This window comes from Lissotriton vulgaris, chromosome 4_1, assembly GCF_964263255.1.
Source record: "Lissotriton vulgaris chromosome 4_1, aLisVul1.2, whole genome shotgun sequence".
In the NCBI taxonomy this organism is placed as follows: domain Eukaryota; kingdom Metazoa; phylum Chordata; class Amphibia; order Caudata; family Salamandridae; genus Lissotriton; species Lissotriton vulgaris.
In genome coordinates, this window is record NC_141691.1 from 723,629,827 (window position 1) to 723,642,833 (window position 13,007).

General features: G+C 40.1%; 1 protein-coding gene across 2 annotated transcripts in view; it reads right to left on the reverse strand.

Moving 5' to 3' along the window:
- Positions 1–4,823: 4,823 nt before the first annotated feature.
- Positions 4,824–13,007, reverse strand: part of DSP (desmoplakin) — a 229,494-nt gene continuing 221,310 nt past the window's right edge. For both annotated transcript variants that reach the window (XM_086965017.1, XM_086965016.1), the window contains exon 24: positions 4,824–8,622. In XM_086965017.1, coding sequence (XP_086821143.1) covers positions 5,437–8,622 — 3,186 coding nt within the window. In that variant the 3' untranslated portion in view covers positions 4,824–5,436. The remainder of the gene's footprint in view (positions 8,623–13,007) is intronic.

Here is a 13,007-nt window from a genome sequence, read left to right on the forward strand (position 1 = left end):
ACTTTCTCAGTCCGTAAAGGATCTGATTGTGCCCATCCTGTTTTATGCAACTCAATGCTTAACAACAAAGATCGGTGCTCGGCTTTTTCACAGTAGAAATGATCTTTTAGAGAAATACTGGGTGCATATTTTTATTATTCTCACCAAAGATAAATAACTGCGCAAGGAAATTGCATGTTATTCTAAAACAAAAAAAAAACAAAAACATATAGTACATATTAAAGTGATGCCGAAGGCGAGATCTGGCTTCTCTTTCTGTAGCTTTCTTCGAGTGTGTTGGTCTGTTGTCACCAGACTCCCATGGACTTTCTGTCTTGTATAACAAATAAGTCTCTTGAAAATCAGGAGTGAATTTGTTGCCTATAAAAAGTGGTTGATTCAGAAGGCAGCGCCTTGAGGCTTCCACGCCAATGTGAACTCATACAATGTATACCTTTTGTAGCTCTTATTTGTCTAATTCCAGATCCTCCCACAGCCCGCCCGCATCCTCCCACCGGTGCCAGCTTCTTACATTTCCTAGAACCACCTACACTAGCTACCTTTGCAAACCGGACACACTGCTTACCAGTGCCAACTTATAAAAGCACCCACCAGTAAAGAAACTGCCCACCAGTCCCACCCCTTTCCACGGTTCACGGCTGCAGCACTTCACACTGCGCACCGGTGCAAGCGCTTGACACTACCCACGGAGACATGCACTTACTCTGCCCTCCTGTTCTTTACTCTGCTCACCTATTCATGCTACTCACACCATACACCAGTGCCAGCTCCTTTCACTTCCCACCAGTGTCCATTCCTACATTGAACATCAATGTCAGCTTCTCCCACTGCCAATCACAGTCTACTCCTTGCACAGCAGCCAATGTGGTCTCCTCATACCGCAAGCCAATGCGAGCTCATCACGCCAGCAACAATGCAGGCTCTTCACACTACTCGCACTATCGACCGGTACCAGGTCATCACACTGCTCACCAGTGAAGACTTGCTATTCTTCCCACTGGTGCCAGATCAACAGATTGCCTAGCAGTCCACTGACAAAGAGAAGGCAGTGCTGTGTGTCCTTGCAAAGTGCGGCTCTGGCTCAGACAGCTTTCGCTGTTTTATCAGCCTCTCGGTTTCCAAAATAAAACAAGCATTGGCATAGCCAAGAGGTCGCGCCTTTGGGGCATTATAAGTGTTTAGTTATCCAGCACAATAGCCTTGGTGCAACAATATCAAGTGTTGCATGGCTAAACACTTATAAGGTCCCAAAGGCGAGACCTATTGGCTATGTCAATGCTTGTTTGCATTGCGGCAGATGCTGCAGCCATGTCTGAACTGGGGTGGCAGAGTGGGCTAAAGAACGGTGATGGATTAAACCCAGATCTTTTGACTGGGTGTGAGTGTTTGATTGATTCAGATGCTCTGTCCATCACCACCCCCTTTTGTACCGCAGTGCAAACTATAGGCATTGCAACCTGTGGTGGGACCACCGACAGTCTGTCGGGCAGTCTGCTCACCATCGTAATCGGGCCCCAAGTTCTTTCTAATTAAATAACAGTGCTCTGATTAACAGTGTGGAGGGTTCACTCTGGATATGTCATACACTCCATGTTACGTGTGTTGCATGAAACAACCATCCTGAAGTCTTGTTCTATACTTGAAAATAGACTACTTTGCGTAATCTCAAATTAGATATTTAACTTTTAAGTTTACAAAACTACACAATTATATTAAAGTGCCTCAGTAATTAACAACTAGTATGTAATAATCAGAAGTATATATATAAATATAGCTAAAATCCAACGTCCTCTTCAAACTCAGAAAACCAAATCTATGATACAGTGCATCAATCCTGAATATCTGTTCTAGTGTTACATCAACACAGTTCATTTCCGCACAAAGCAAATCGTGGAAGGGAAAGAGTTCTTCAACGCTCTATATATGTGTGCAATGGGTCTAATGTTCATCCTTTTGAGACATAACTTCAAATAACAACACCATTTCAATGCCATTGCTGACCAAGAACTAGTACACCCAGAAGGTTCTCCAATGGCATGCTCCTACACTGTCTGCGCAGGAAGGCAGTCCTTTCTGAATTGCTACCCAAGATCTCAATAAAAAAGGGCCAAATTCACATTATATAAACACTGTCTTGATGAAGATATATTCATCAAACAATTTTATTTAAGACCTTCAACTATCTTGCTCTATCAACACCTTAATGGATGCTTTAAAGCACGTGTAGTCACAGTCCATTTTTGGGTTATATACAGTTGTTTATATTGCACCGTGTCCTTACTTTAAGGCCATAGAATAATATTGTCATCCCAACTTTGAACCAGCTCCAATTCATTTGAACCTTTGTCAACAACCAGGCCTCAGAACCAGGCGTCAGAACCAGTCCTTCTCAATGGAACCAAATCAGATCATACTCCTCAAAGAGGGGAACCCAATTCAGTGGCTTTAATTTAACCCCTTCGAAGCTAATGACGAGCTGGGCTCGTCATGGCGCTTACCTACCGTGCGCGGATGACAAGGCCAGCTCGTCATGATTAATGATCATTTTGTTTTTTCAGCGCAGGACGGGAAAACGCCTAGCAGCCATGTGGTTAAGAGCCATCCTTATTAGGGTACCTATTCATTATATTTTTCGAGAGAACTAAAATCTGTTTGACAGACTTTAAACTTTAAGTACCTCTTAGACTTAAACCAAAATACATGTTCTCAGAAATGTTCATGAGCATTGGTAATCAAACATCAGCACAATAAATACATATTTGGAACTCTTTCATGGCAAGTGTGAATTGTTGAGCAAATAGGCAGACAACCAAACTTCCGTGATGGAGCCATGCAAAACATCATAAAAGACAAATTCACAAGCTTTTAAGGCTCTTCTTCCACCTGCACATTCCTGCAAGAAAACACAGTTATCGCATAAGAATGGGTACCACTGTTACCTTAGCCTACCATTCCATCAGAGCCACTAAAAATGTACACAGCTGCTATATTTACACAAATGAACAGCGTTCAATGCAGCAGAGGGTCTAGGTCTTAAGCAGGCTCACTTCTACTTCCCTGTCTTCTACTCACATTGAATAGAGAGGTGAAGGTCATCTATATTTTATGAAGGTGACTGAAGAAAAAATCTGGATCAATATTAGAAAACAGGCCTCAAAAGATTCCCACAAGCTACCCCACTCCCTGCTTTTATCCCTATTTAATCTTTGGGTTAGCTCGGGAGCTTCTTCAGCATTGTAAAATTCTTGAAAGGGTGCTAAATCTGCATTTCTAAGAAACACCACTTTCAACATTAGTATGGAGAAAACAAAAACGTACTGGCAGAACATGAAACATGCAGTACAGGTAAAGCAGTCTTGTGATTGGTAATGATGCATCTGCCAGGGGGAAGATTTACCCACAAAGTATTTGAATGCTGGGTAAATGCCTCTCCCTGAAATAACATAGGTGTCTGCAGTGCCCTAAGATAAGATATGCCTGTTATATGAAGATCAGGTTGCTGTACAGTATTTATTAGCATTTATTTTAGATTCATGGACCTTTCAAACTTTAAGGAGTTTTAACAAAGTACTTTCTCATAAAAGAATGAGCCACAAATAAGAGTGCATGACAGATGGTTATTATTTACAAGACCTTTGTGAACCATCTTGTTCTTCCCACACATACATTGCCTTCATAACAGGCAGCTGCTATATGTCCCACCATTTTGCCACCAGACTCTGTGTTTCTGATCTTTGCCAGTCTACCACCTTCATATCTTACCCACACTGCCCCTGCCACGCTTGTGTTGGATCCTTAATACTAACTACTCCCTCCGTGTCAGATTTTTCCTTGTGGATGGTGAACATTGGGATATCTAATCCTGATCAATCCCCCATTTGTCTTATACCCATTGCCATTATCTCCAAGGCTATTTACTTGACTGCCACACCCGTAGCCTCAGATCCTCATTACTCTCTTTTGACCACTAACTCAATATTTACTGTCATCGCATGTTTTTGATACTCAAAAGCACCCACATACTCCTTGTAAATACAAATGTATTCCCTTATATCCTCACACCACGATTCTTCCTCTGCTTCAGTCCAGTAAAGAAATGAAAGAAAGCAGAAGCGCTGCATGAAAGTAGGTGGAGGCTATAAGCATAGTCTGCCACTCCATAGGTACCTCAACAAAACATGTGGTGAATTCTTGCCATCATTTTCACATCCATGAAACATGTAATATAAAAGTCTGAAGAACTAGTTCATGTAGTGGATTAAGTTCCGGAAAATCAACAGCCTATTTGTGAAGAGTCATTGAAAGTTACAATGGTAATAAGAACATACTTTACGCGGTATAAGACACTGTGAGTGGTCTCGCTTAGTGTCCACACTCCTGACAGCTAAACTTTAGAAATTAATTAGTACATGTAAAGCAAACTGTAGTAGTAGTGCTGGCACACAAATCCACAAGTCTGAGGGAATATGAGTTGCTCTGCTAAGGAATCAAGGAACTAGAAGCATGATGGGACATTCTAGTTTTTTGAGAAAAATAGAACTAAACATGGGTCATAAGGGGGACACTGGAAAGACGGGTGCGCATGTACTGTTACCCTACTACATACTATTTTCAAGAATAGAGTTCTAATGATTCTAACCTACATTTTGGTAAAAGGAAGGTATTAACTGTAAAACCACAAATAATTTGTAGTAAAGATTTGCTTAGGTACAACTTCATCAATTGCTCAGTTTCCGTTTTCTGCACAAAGATATATTTGTTGTTCCTAAACACCAAACCAGACTAGATATGTTATAGTCTACTAGAATCACAAAGAAACTCGGTTCTACTAGTTTAAAGATTTATTGCTTATTTTCAGAAACCATTTCATATACAGTACAAGAAACTGAAGAAGCAAAATTACATTGGTCACGATTCCACCAGAAAAGCTAATGCTAAAAACAACCTGACCAGCAGAGGTCTAATTGTACATGAGACAAGATTCCAAGAGGTCTGGTAAAGTATGTGGGATATGTTTATAATTTGAAACTAAAACTGCCTGGTGAAGCCATGCATCAGAAAGCAAGATAATACAGGCATTCCATAATATACCATTACTGTTTTCAGGTACAAATGTGTACTTTTAAGATAAAGATATATAGTTTAATAAAAGATGCAATAAAAATATCTAAACATTGTTAAGAACATAAAAAAATGCACAAGTCAGGAATGTATTATTTTTCAGTATCCAAATGCATTTGCAATGTTGCTAGGCAAAAAGCATTTTCATGTTCTTCTTGATGAACAATAAAACAGACAAGCTTAAAAGCCTTTTACATTGTGCAGTTTATGGCTTATTTTTTCAAAATCTGCTGTACAGTGAAAGTATGTTGTTTCTACCAGAAACTTTGTTTTAACAAACACCTGAATAATTTTGATTATCCAACAACTATCTATCTAGACCCCAGCTGAACTGCTGCTGACACTTTGATAAGAATAATTGTAGGTATTGGATGCGGATGATGCAGCTGTTGCGTCAAAACTACCTCTCCGGGATCCACTACGGGAGCCTGGACGGGAACCTGACCGGGAGCCTGGAGCAGAAGACACATTGTATGGACTACTGATGCCTTTAGATGACATTGAGCATGCTTCAATCATTCGTAATCCAGTCTTATCTTCTACCATCGATCGGTCTATAGCTTCTTTGTAGGAGATCTTTAATTTGGTTTTTGGGCAGGTCAAGACTTTTGGATAGTTGTTGACATCTCGTAATTTCTGTGCAGCTCGCCCATCTATCATCCCTTTTCTAATAGCCTCCTCTGTAGATATCCGCCCCTGCGCTTCTGGATCAATGAGGCCTCCAGTGATGTACTGGAATTCAAGAAAGCGTTGGCCAGCTTCATATGGCAGCCAGTTCACCTTCATGGCTTCTGCTGCTGATAATTTATTCTTTCCTCTCACACCTTCAAACCCAACATAGGCTTTCTGAGCCTGTTTCAACCTTGTTGCCATCTCTTGATCAATCATACCCTGCAAAACAGCATCCTGAAGTGAAAGCTTTTGACCAGTGGAAACATTTATTATGCCTCCTGTGCAAGCTTGGGCTTCCAGTAAGCGTTGCCCAGTAATTGTGTCAACAATGCCGCGTTGGATGCCTTCTGAAATTGAAATCTTTTCTACATTTTCAGAATCAAATATGGCAGCAATTGGACTCATATCTTCCAGAAGATCTGAGAAAGAACCACTTTTGGTAATTGAGCTACTTCTAAATCCTGGTGAAGACGGTGTTTTGCTCACTGAATCAAGCCTGGTGGCACTTAACACATCATCAGAGCCATTCTTCTGGCAGATTAAATCTGCAAACTGAGTGAGGCTCAAAGTTCCAGAGCGATACTTCTCAAATTCTGTTTTATCAATCACACCTCTTTCTATTGATTCTTGGATGTCATACTGGTTGCCCGTTTTCCTGTCCACCAGAACGACTCGTGTGCTGCCATCAGATCCAGATATAGTTATTTCTTCCCATTCACACTCCTGTTCTGAGAGTTCAATAAATGTTTCATAATCAATAAGACGTTTGTTATATGCTTCCTGCACAGTCATTTCCTTGTTTGTGTCTGGATCAACTATAACAACTCTCCGTTTTCTTAGTGTATTCTTTTGGGATGTTTGCACAGCTTTTTTCTTCTCTCTCAGGGGCAGCAGGCAGAGATTAGTCTTGCTGTCCACGATGCACCGGTCCTTCAGTTGCAAATAAGTTAAATTTTCTTCTGTGTTAGGATCAAAGAATCCTTTGGTGTCATCACTTGGATCGGAAAGAATCTCATTCATCTCTTCATTGAAATAGCCACGTTTGTACGCAGAATCTACTGGTAAACGATGGCTGGCTTTGGGATCAATTATTCCACCAGTTGCAATCTGGGCCTCCAGTAAACGAATCCCATGGCCTTTTTCAATGAGTTCTTTGTTCATCGCCTGGAACAAAGAGATGATATTTCCTGTCTCTGGGTCTTTGTACCCTGTAACAGCCCTTTCAGCAGAAGTAAGTTTCTCCTTAAACTCTATTCCAATTAGTCCCCTTTTATATGCTTCTTCAACTGGCAACCTCAGATTATTGACAGGATCCACTATGAAACCAGTGGCTGCTTGGGCTTCAAGAAGCTCAAGAGTGGTACCTGGTCGCAGCAAGCCTTTCTTCATTGCTGCATAGATGCCAATTATTTCTTTTGTGGCCTCATTGTATACGCCAGCAATGCAGCTAGATCCCTGAAGATATTCTTTAATACTTTCATTGACTTCTTCAAAAGTAATTTGACCTTGTTCAAGTTGTTCAAGTGTTGTTGCACGCAGAACACCTGAATCTACCAACTCATTTGCAGTAACTGGCTGCCTTATACCTTGAAAGGACATGCTTCTCTTTATTACTGGCAAGAGGAGCAAACCTGTGTGTGGTTCTATTCTGCATTTATTTTTTAGTTGTGCATAGCTGGCTTCTTTTTTTGTGAGCGGATCAATGTAGCCCTTTGATTCATTCAAACTGGTATACAGGTCTCGATCAATCAGCCCTCGGGACAAGGCAACCTCTTTAGGTAAGTAAACACTATTTACTGGGTCCACAATGCCTCCGGCGGCTAACTGAGCTTCAAGCAGGCGCATCCCAGTTTGTCTATCAATTAGGTTTTTCTTTATTGCTTCTCCAAGGGCTACAGTCTTCCCAGAGTATGGGTCCTTAAAACCAGTGACAGCCTTTTCTGCTGCATAAATTAGCTCTCGGTCTGGAAAATCAACTAGGTCTCTGGCAATAGCATTGTCCACTGTCAACCTTTCATTTTTGTATGGGTCAATAACGCCACCTGTGGCAGCCTGAGCTTCCAAAAGCTTAACAACTGCTTCAGGATCAATTAACTTCTTCCGCTTTGCCTCTACAAATGCATATTTCTCCTTTGGTGTTGGAGATACACCGGCAATTGCCCCAGCCCCTCTAAGATATGGTTCAATGTCTGCAGCAACTTCTGTTATAGACTTTTGCCCCTTAAGCAACTTCTCATATGTTGTTTTGTCTATGATCTGACATTCAAGAAGCTGCCGGGCTGTAACCTTTTTCCGCAAACCATCAAAAACAAATTTTGAGGGATCTACTGATAGTTCTTCTTCAGTTTGCGTATGTATACTGGAGCCAATAGATCGTTTCTTAAGATTTTCTAACTCCCTCTGAAGAGCTAAACGCTGAGCTTCAAGCTCAGACTGACTGGCTCGGTTGGTCTCATCAACCTTGCGCCGGCATCTCTCCTCAATTGACCTGATCTCTGCCTGCAGTCTTTCAATTTCACTTTTCAGAGTCATTTTTTCTCTCTCTGCTTTTTCTTTTTCTGATTCAATCCTTCGAATATCCTCCTCTTTACGGCTGTACTGGCTCTTCCACTGGTTTAAGTCATTGCGGATTTGCTGTTTCTCATCTTCTAACCGTTGCTTTATTCGAGTCTCAGACTCTAGTGTTGCTTTAGCTCGGCTTAACTCCTCTTCTAACCTTTGTAGTCGTGCTTTGTCTTGGTCCAAGAGTTTGATTTTCATCAACAGGCTCTCTCTTTCTTGTGTAATTTCTGTAATTTGGCTTTTGGACTCCTTAATCTTATTTGTTGCCTGGATGGGAAAACAATGAGAGAATAATATTTTGTCATTGGAATCTTTCAGATTATTTACATAATCTTAAAACATTCATACATCCAATAAATTTACTTTTTTAGACCACTGATTTTCAACTTATTGGCCTATTGACTTTCCTAAAGTATTGACCTCTAACAAAGGTTTGAAAAAATTAATAAAAAGTAGAGGGGGAAGAAACGTACCTTTGAAAAGAAAGAAATTAATATATTTGTTATTTGAAAGAAGGATTAGAAGGAACTTTGGTTAATAATGGGTCTCACACCTAATGCAGTTTATAATATGTGTCAGAATTTTAATTCAGTTAGCATATGTTATACATGATTAAAGGCACACATAGCAAACCAATACAGGTGGTTAAAAGGAATGCCTGATTAGGAGGAAGGAAAAACAATTAAAAAGGAATAAATCACAAGAAGAGAAAAAATCCCAAAAGGTAAGAACTTATTAAACAGTCATTTTCAAAAGCAGCTTATGATCAAAGTGGAAAAAAAATACAATACTTGGTTTTATAGTTATATACATAGCTTTATAGGAAAATAGTAACACTGTGAGTTAAACAACTTGGCACGCTTAAGCACTTTATTATGTCTGGAATAAATATATGTACTAGTAGACACTGCAATATCATATTTATGCATGCATGTATGTTACATTGTAGTAGAATCCATTTTTTCTGGGTGCAGTAGTAGCACAAAACAGACTACAGTTTGCCAGGGTTTGGCTGTTGTCCGATAACATCATTTTCTGGGTTTATTGATAGGTTAAAAGCTAACATGGACCCCATCAATAAATGTAAATGAGAGCCCTTAACACCATGAATTGACTATGTTATTTAATTTAAAATATAGTGGGGGGTTGCTCTAATCCCTGAAAAAGGCATACATTTGAAAAACTGTCCCTTTCTATTTATGGAACACCTACGAGGTATTATTTATAATCTTGGTTTATTTTTGCTGATTTATGTAATGAGATTAGTTTATGCTACACTGATGGTAGGAATTATTTTGCATCTAGATTTGCAAGACAGCAGACAGATGAAGTTACTGGTTTGGTGCATCCTTTATTACTTTAACTCCATTAGTTCCACCAACCATTACATTACCCATTGCATCTGACTTTGAGGAAAGTACATAGACAGTTTAAAAGTGAACTTTAAAATAAAAACAAATTAAAGGGATCACAGTTGAGAAATGTATTAAAAAGAGTGTAACTCTGTAAGTCATTTATAGGAGATTGGTTTGGAGAACGTTAATAATTACTAGATTACTCTAGCTCGGTGTTTTCCAAACTGTTTACTGACCCACTGGTGGGTCATGCGCACAATTTTGTTGAGTCGTAAAAGTTCAAGCAATAAAAAAATGCCTTTAAATTCTGTATTTATCTGGTCACATTTGATGTGCTTCAAGGACAGAGGTCAAATATAAGGCTATGTCTTCTGAGAAAGTTCCTGCTTTTTCCCATGGGGATCGGTGTTTACAAACTCCTCTCACTTAGCAGCCAGAGAAAGAAAAGTAAAGTGAATTATGTGACAATCTTGCTGGCGTACAGGTGTTTTAAAAGAAAGGCTGAAGGATGTCAGTTTTTGTACCACACAACAACATGTAAATAACTGCAAATTAACTGTACACATTCAGCAGTTAGGAAAGCAAAAATAAGGCCCATTTTTCAGCAATTCTGAAGTGTGATGGAGACAAAGATTTCAACAGGATCAAACCGAATAAAGAAACTACATGGTGGTGCACAAATGATAAATATTCACTGAAACATGATTTCCACTTATCATTTGTGTGCAATATAGTTTTATCAGAAAAACTGTGTCTGTGCAGATTTAGCTGCCATTTCAATAGAAAATGTGCTCTGTTAATGACAGTGAGCTACTACAGGATACTTTAGTTACATTAAAAATCGCCCACCTCATGTCCACTAAAGCTAGGTGGATTGCGGAAGTTTGGTGCTCTAAAAAGCAGGATGTGGTTCTAAAAGTTTAGCAAACCTCTGCTCTAGTTATGTGAGCATTTTAACTTAATATTAACTTTAACTTAACATCATTGGATTGATATTTTGTATTCAATTTTATATAATGTGATTGAAGGTCATACATTTAAATATGTAGTATTTAGTGGGACTACAGTTATGGCTAAGATTACGTTCAGGGGTCAATGCACACTTACATTTAGTTTTTGGATTAATGTGCAAGTCATGAAGTCAAGTAAAGTGTATCTTGATATAAGCACTAGTCTAGTCTAGTCTAGTCTAGTCTGGATACTTGTATTGCGCAACATATCACATCCCAAGGGAGTCTCATGGCGCATGCGGACGATCCTGGGGTGGGAGAATGAGCCAGAGGATGGAACTAGCAGAAGAGCCAGGTTTTCAATTTTTTGCGGAAGGTCATATGTTCTGTTGTTGTATGTAGGCTTAAGGTAAGTTCATTCCATAGGGATGGTGCCCTGAAAGAGAAGGCACAACCACCATTTCTGGCCGTTTGAACTCTGAGCGGCGTGAGCTGTGATTTAGTGCTTGATCTCAGCTGTCGACCAGGCAAATACCATGTCAATTTCTGAGTCCAGTATTTTGGTCCTCGACCGTACATGTGTTTATGAACCAAACACATGGTCTTGAAGATAGTTCTTTTGTTAACAGGGAGCCAATGTAGGATTCTCAGGCATGGCAATGAGGGGGATCGTCTGGGTAGGCCTAGAATCAGACGGGCGGCCGTGTTTTGTACGACCTGCAGTTTCCTGGTGTGGCACTTGTTTATAGCGAGGAGAAGTGAATTGTCATAGTCAAGCCTATTTACGATGAGGCCCTGGACCAGAATTCTGCGTGCTTCGGTTGGTATCCATTTAAAGACCTTGCGTAGACTTCGCATAATTCCGAAACAGGTGCCCACCGTATGATTTACTTGGTCCCTCATGGACAACTTGTTTTCCATGCGGAACCCTAAATTGCGGACTGATTCCTTTGGAACGGGACACTCCCCTAATTCCGAAGGCCACCAATCTTGGGTCGAGTGTTCATTTGCTCGCCCAAATAGCATGACTTCGGATTTGGTGCCATTCAACTGGAGATGGTTGTGGCCCATCCAGTTTTTTACCTCTACCATGCACATTTTAAAACGCCTTTTGGTATTGTTTACGTCAGGGCCAAGTGTGACCAGTATTTGCGTATCATCCGCGTAGGATAACACGTCAAACCCGCATGCCCTGATCACGTTGGCCAGGGGGGCCATATAAACATTAAAACGTGAGGGGCTCAAAATGGAGCTCTGAGGCACACCTCTTGTGACGGGCCGAGTGCTGGCCAGAGTATTGTCTACTTGTAATGTGGTTGTTCGGTTAGTCAAGTAGCTGACAAACCATTTTAAAACCTGCCCTCTGACACCACACTCCCACAGTCTTCTGATCAAGATCTGGTGGGAGATGGTGTCAAAGGCAGCCGACAAATCTAAAAGGACAAGAATAGAGGATTTACGTTTATCCAGAGCAAGCCTAATGTTGTCGACAACTTCGATCAGTGCTGTTTCATTGCTGTGGGCAGCACGGAAACCTGACTGTGAGGGATCGAGTAAGTTGTTCGTCTCCAGGTAGTTTACCAGTTGTTCATTTACAAATTCTTCCAACACTTTCCCTGAGTATGGCAGCAAGGATATAGGGCGATAGTTTAGAAAAGCATTTGCATAGGCGCCAAGTTTTGCTCATTGATAGCATGTTGACATAACAGCAGCTCGAAAAAGTGGGTTTTTAAATGTTAGGCATGGGGTTGAGGATATGGTCAGTTGCAGATATGGAGATGAACTAATAGTAGAAGAAGTAATGGTAGCTGAAATAATGACACACATCCAGTAAAATGCATGTATTTCAAAGTCCTACACAGACAACTTTACTAGACCTCTTATGGAGAATTTACTTTGTACATTTTTTTTTAGCTGATTAGGTGTTTGAGTTTAAAATATTTGTAGAGCGCACGTACACCTGGCGGTTTCATGGCGCTATGAGTGTTCCCAGATTTTGTCAAGGATCTTAAAGGCATTTGTTGGTTCACAAAGAAATTAGCACTCAATAATTTAACATCAAAGGTATGTAGAGATACCTGATGAATTTCCAGGAATTGATGATAGGCACCAGTTGATATCCTTAAGATAATTAAGATAAGTAGCTGGCACTGATAAAGGTTTGTTGGGGAAACACAAGATTGAAAGCAATTGCATATGTTGTGGTCTATTTCTGGATAAAGTTTACATGCCAAGTATATCCAAATAATAAAATAAAGTTATGGTTAATTCTAGACCTTTCCACAATAACATTCATTTGGTTACATGTATAATTACTGATATGGCATAAACATGCATTTTAAAAATA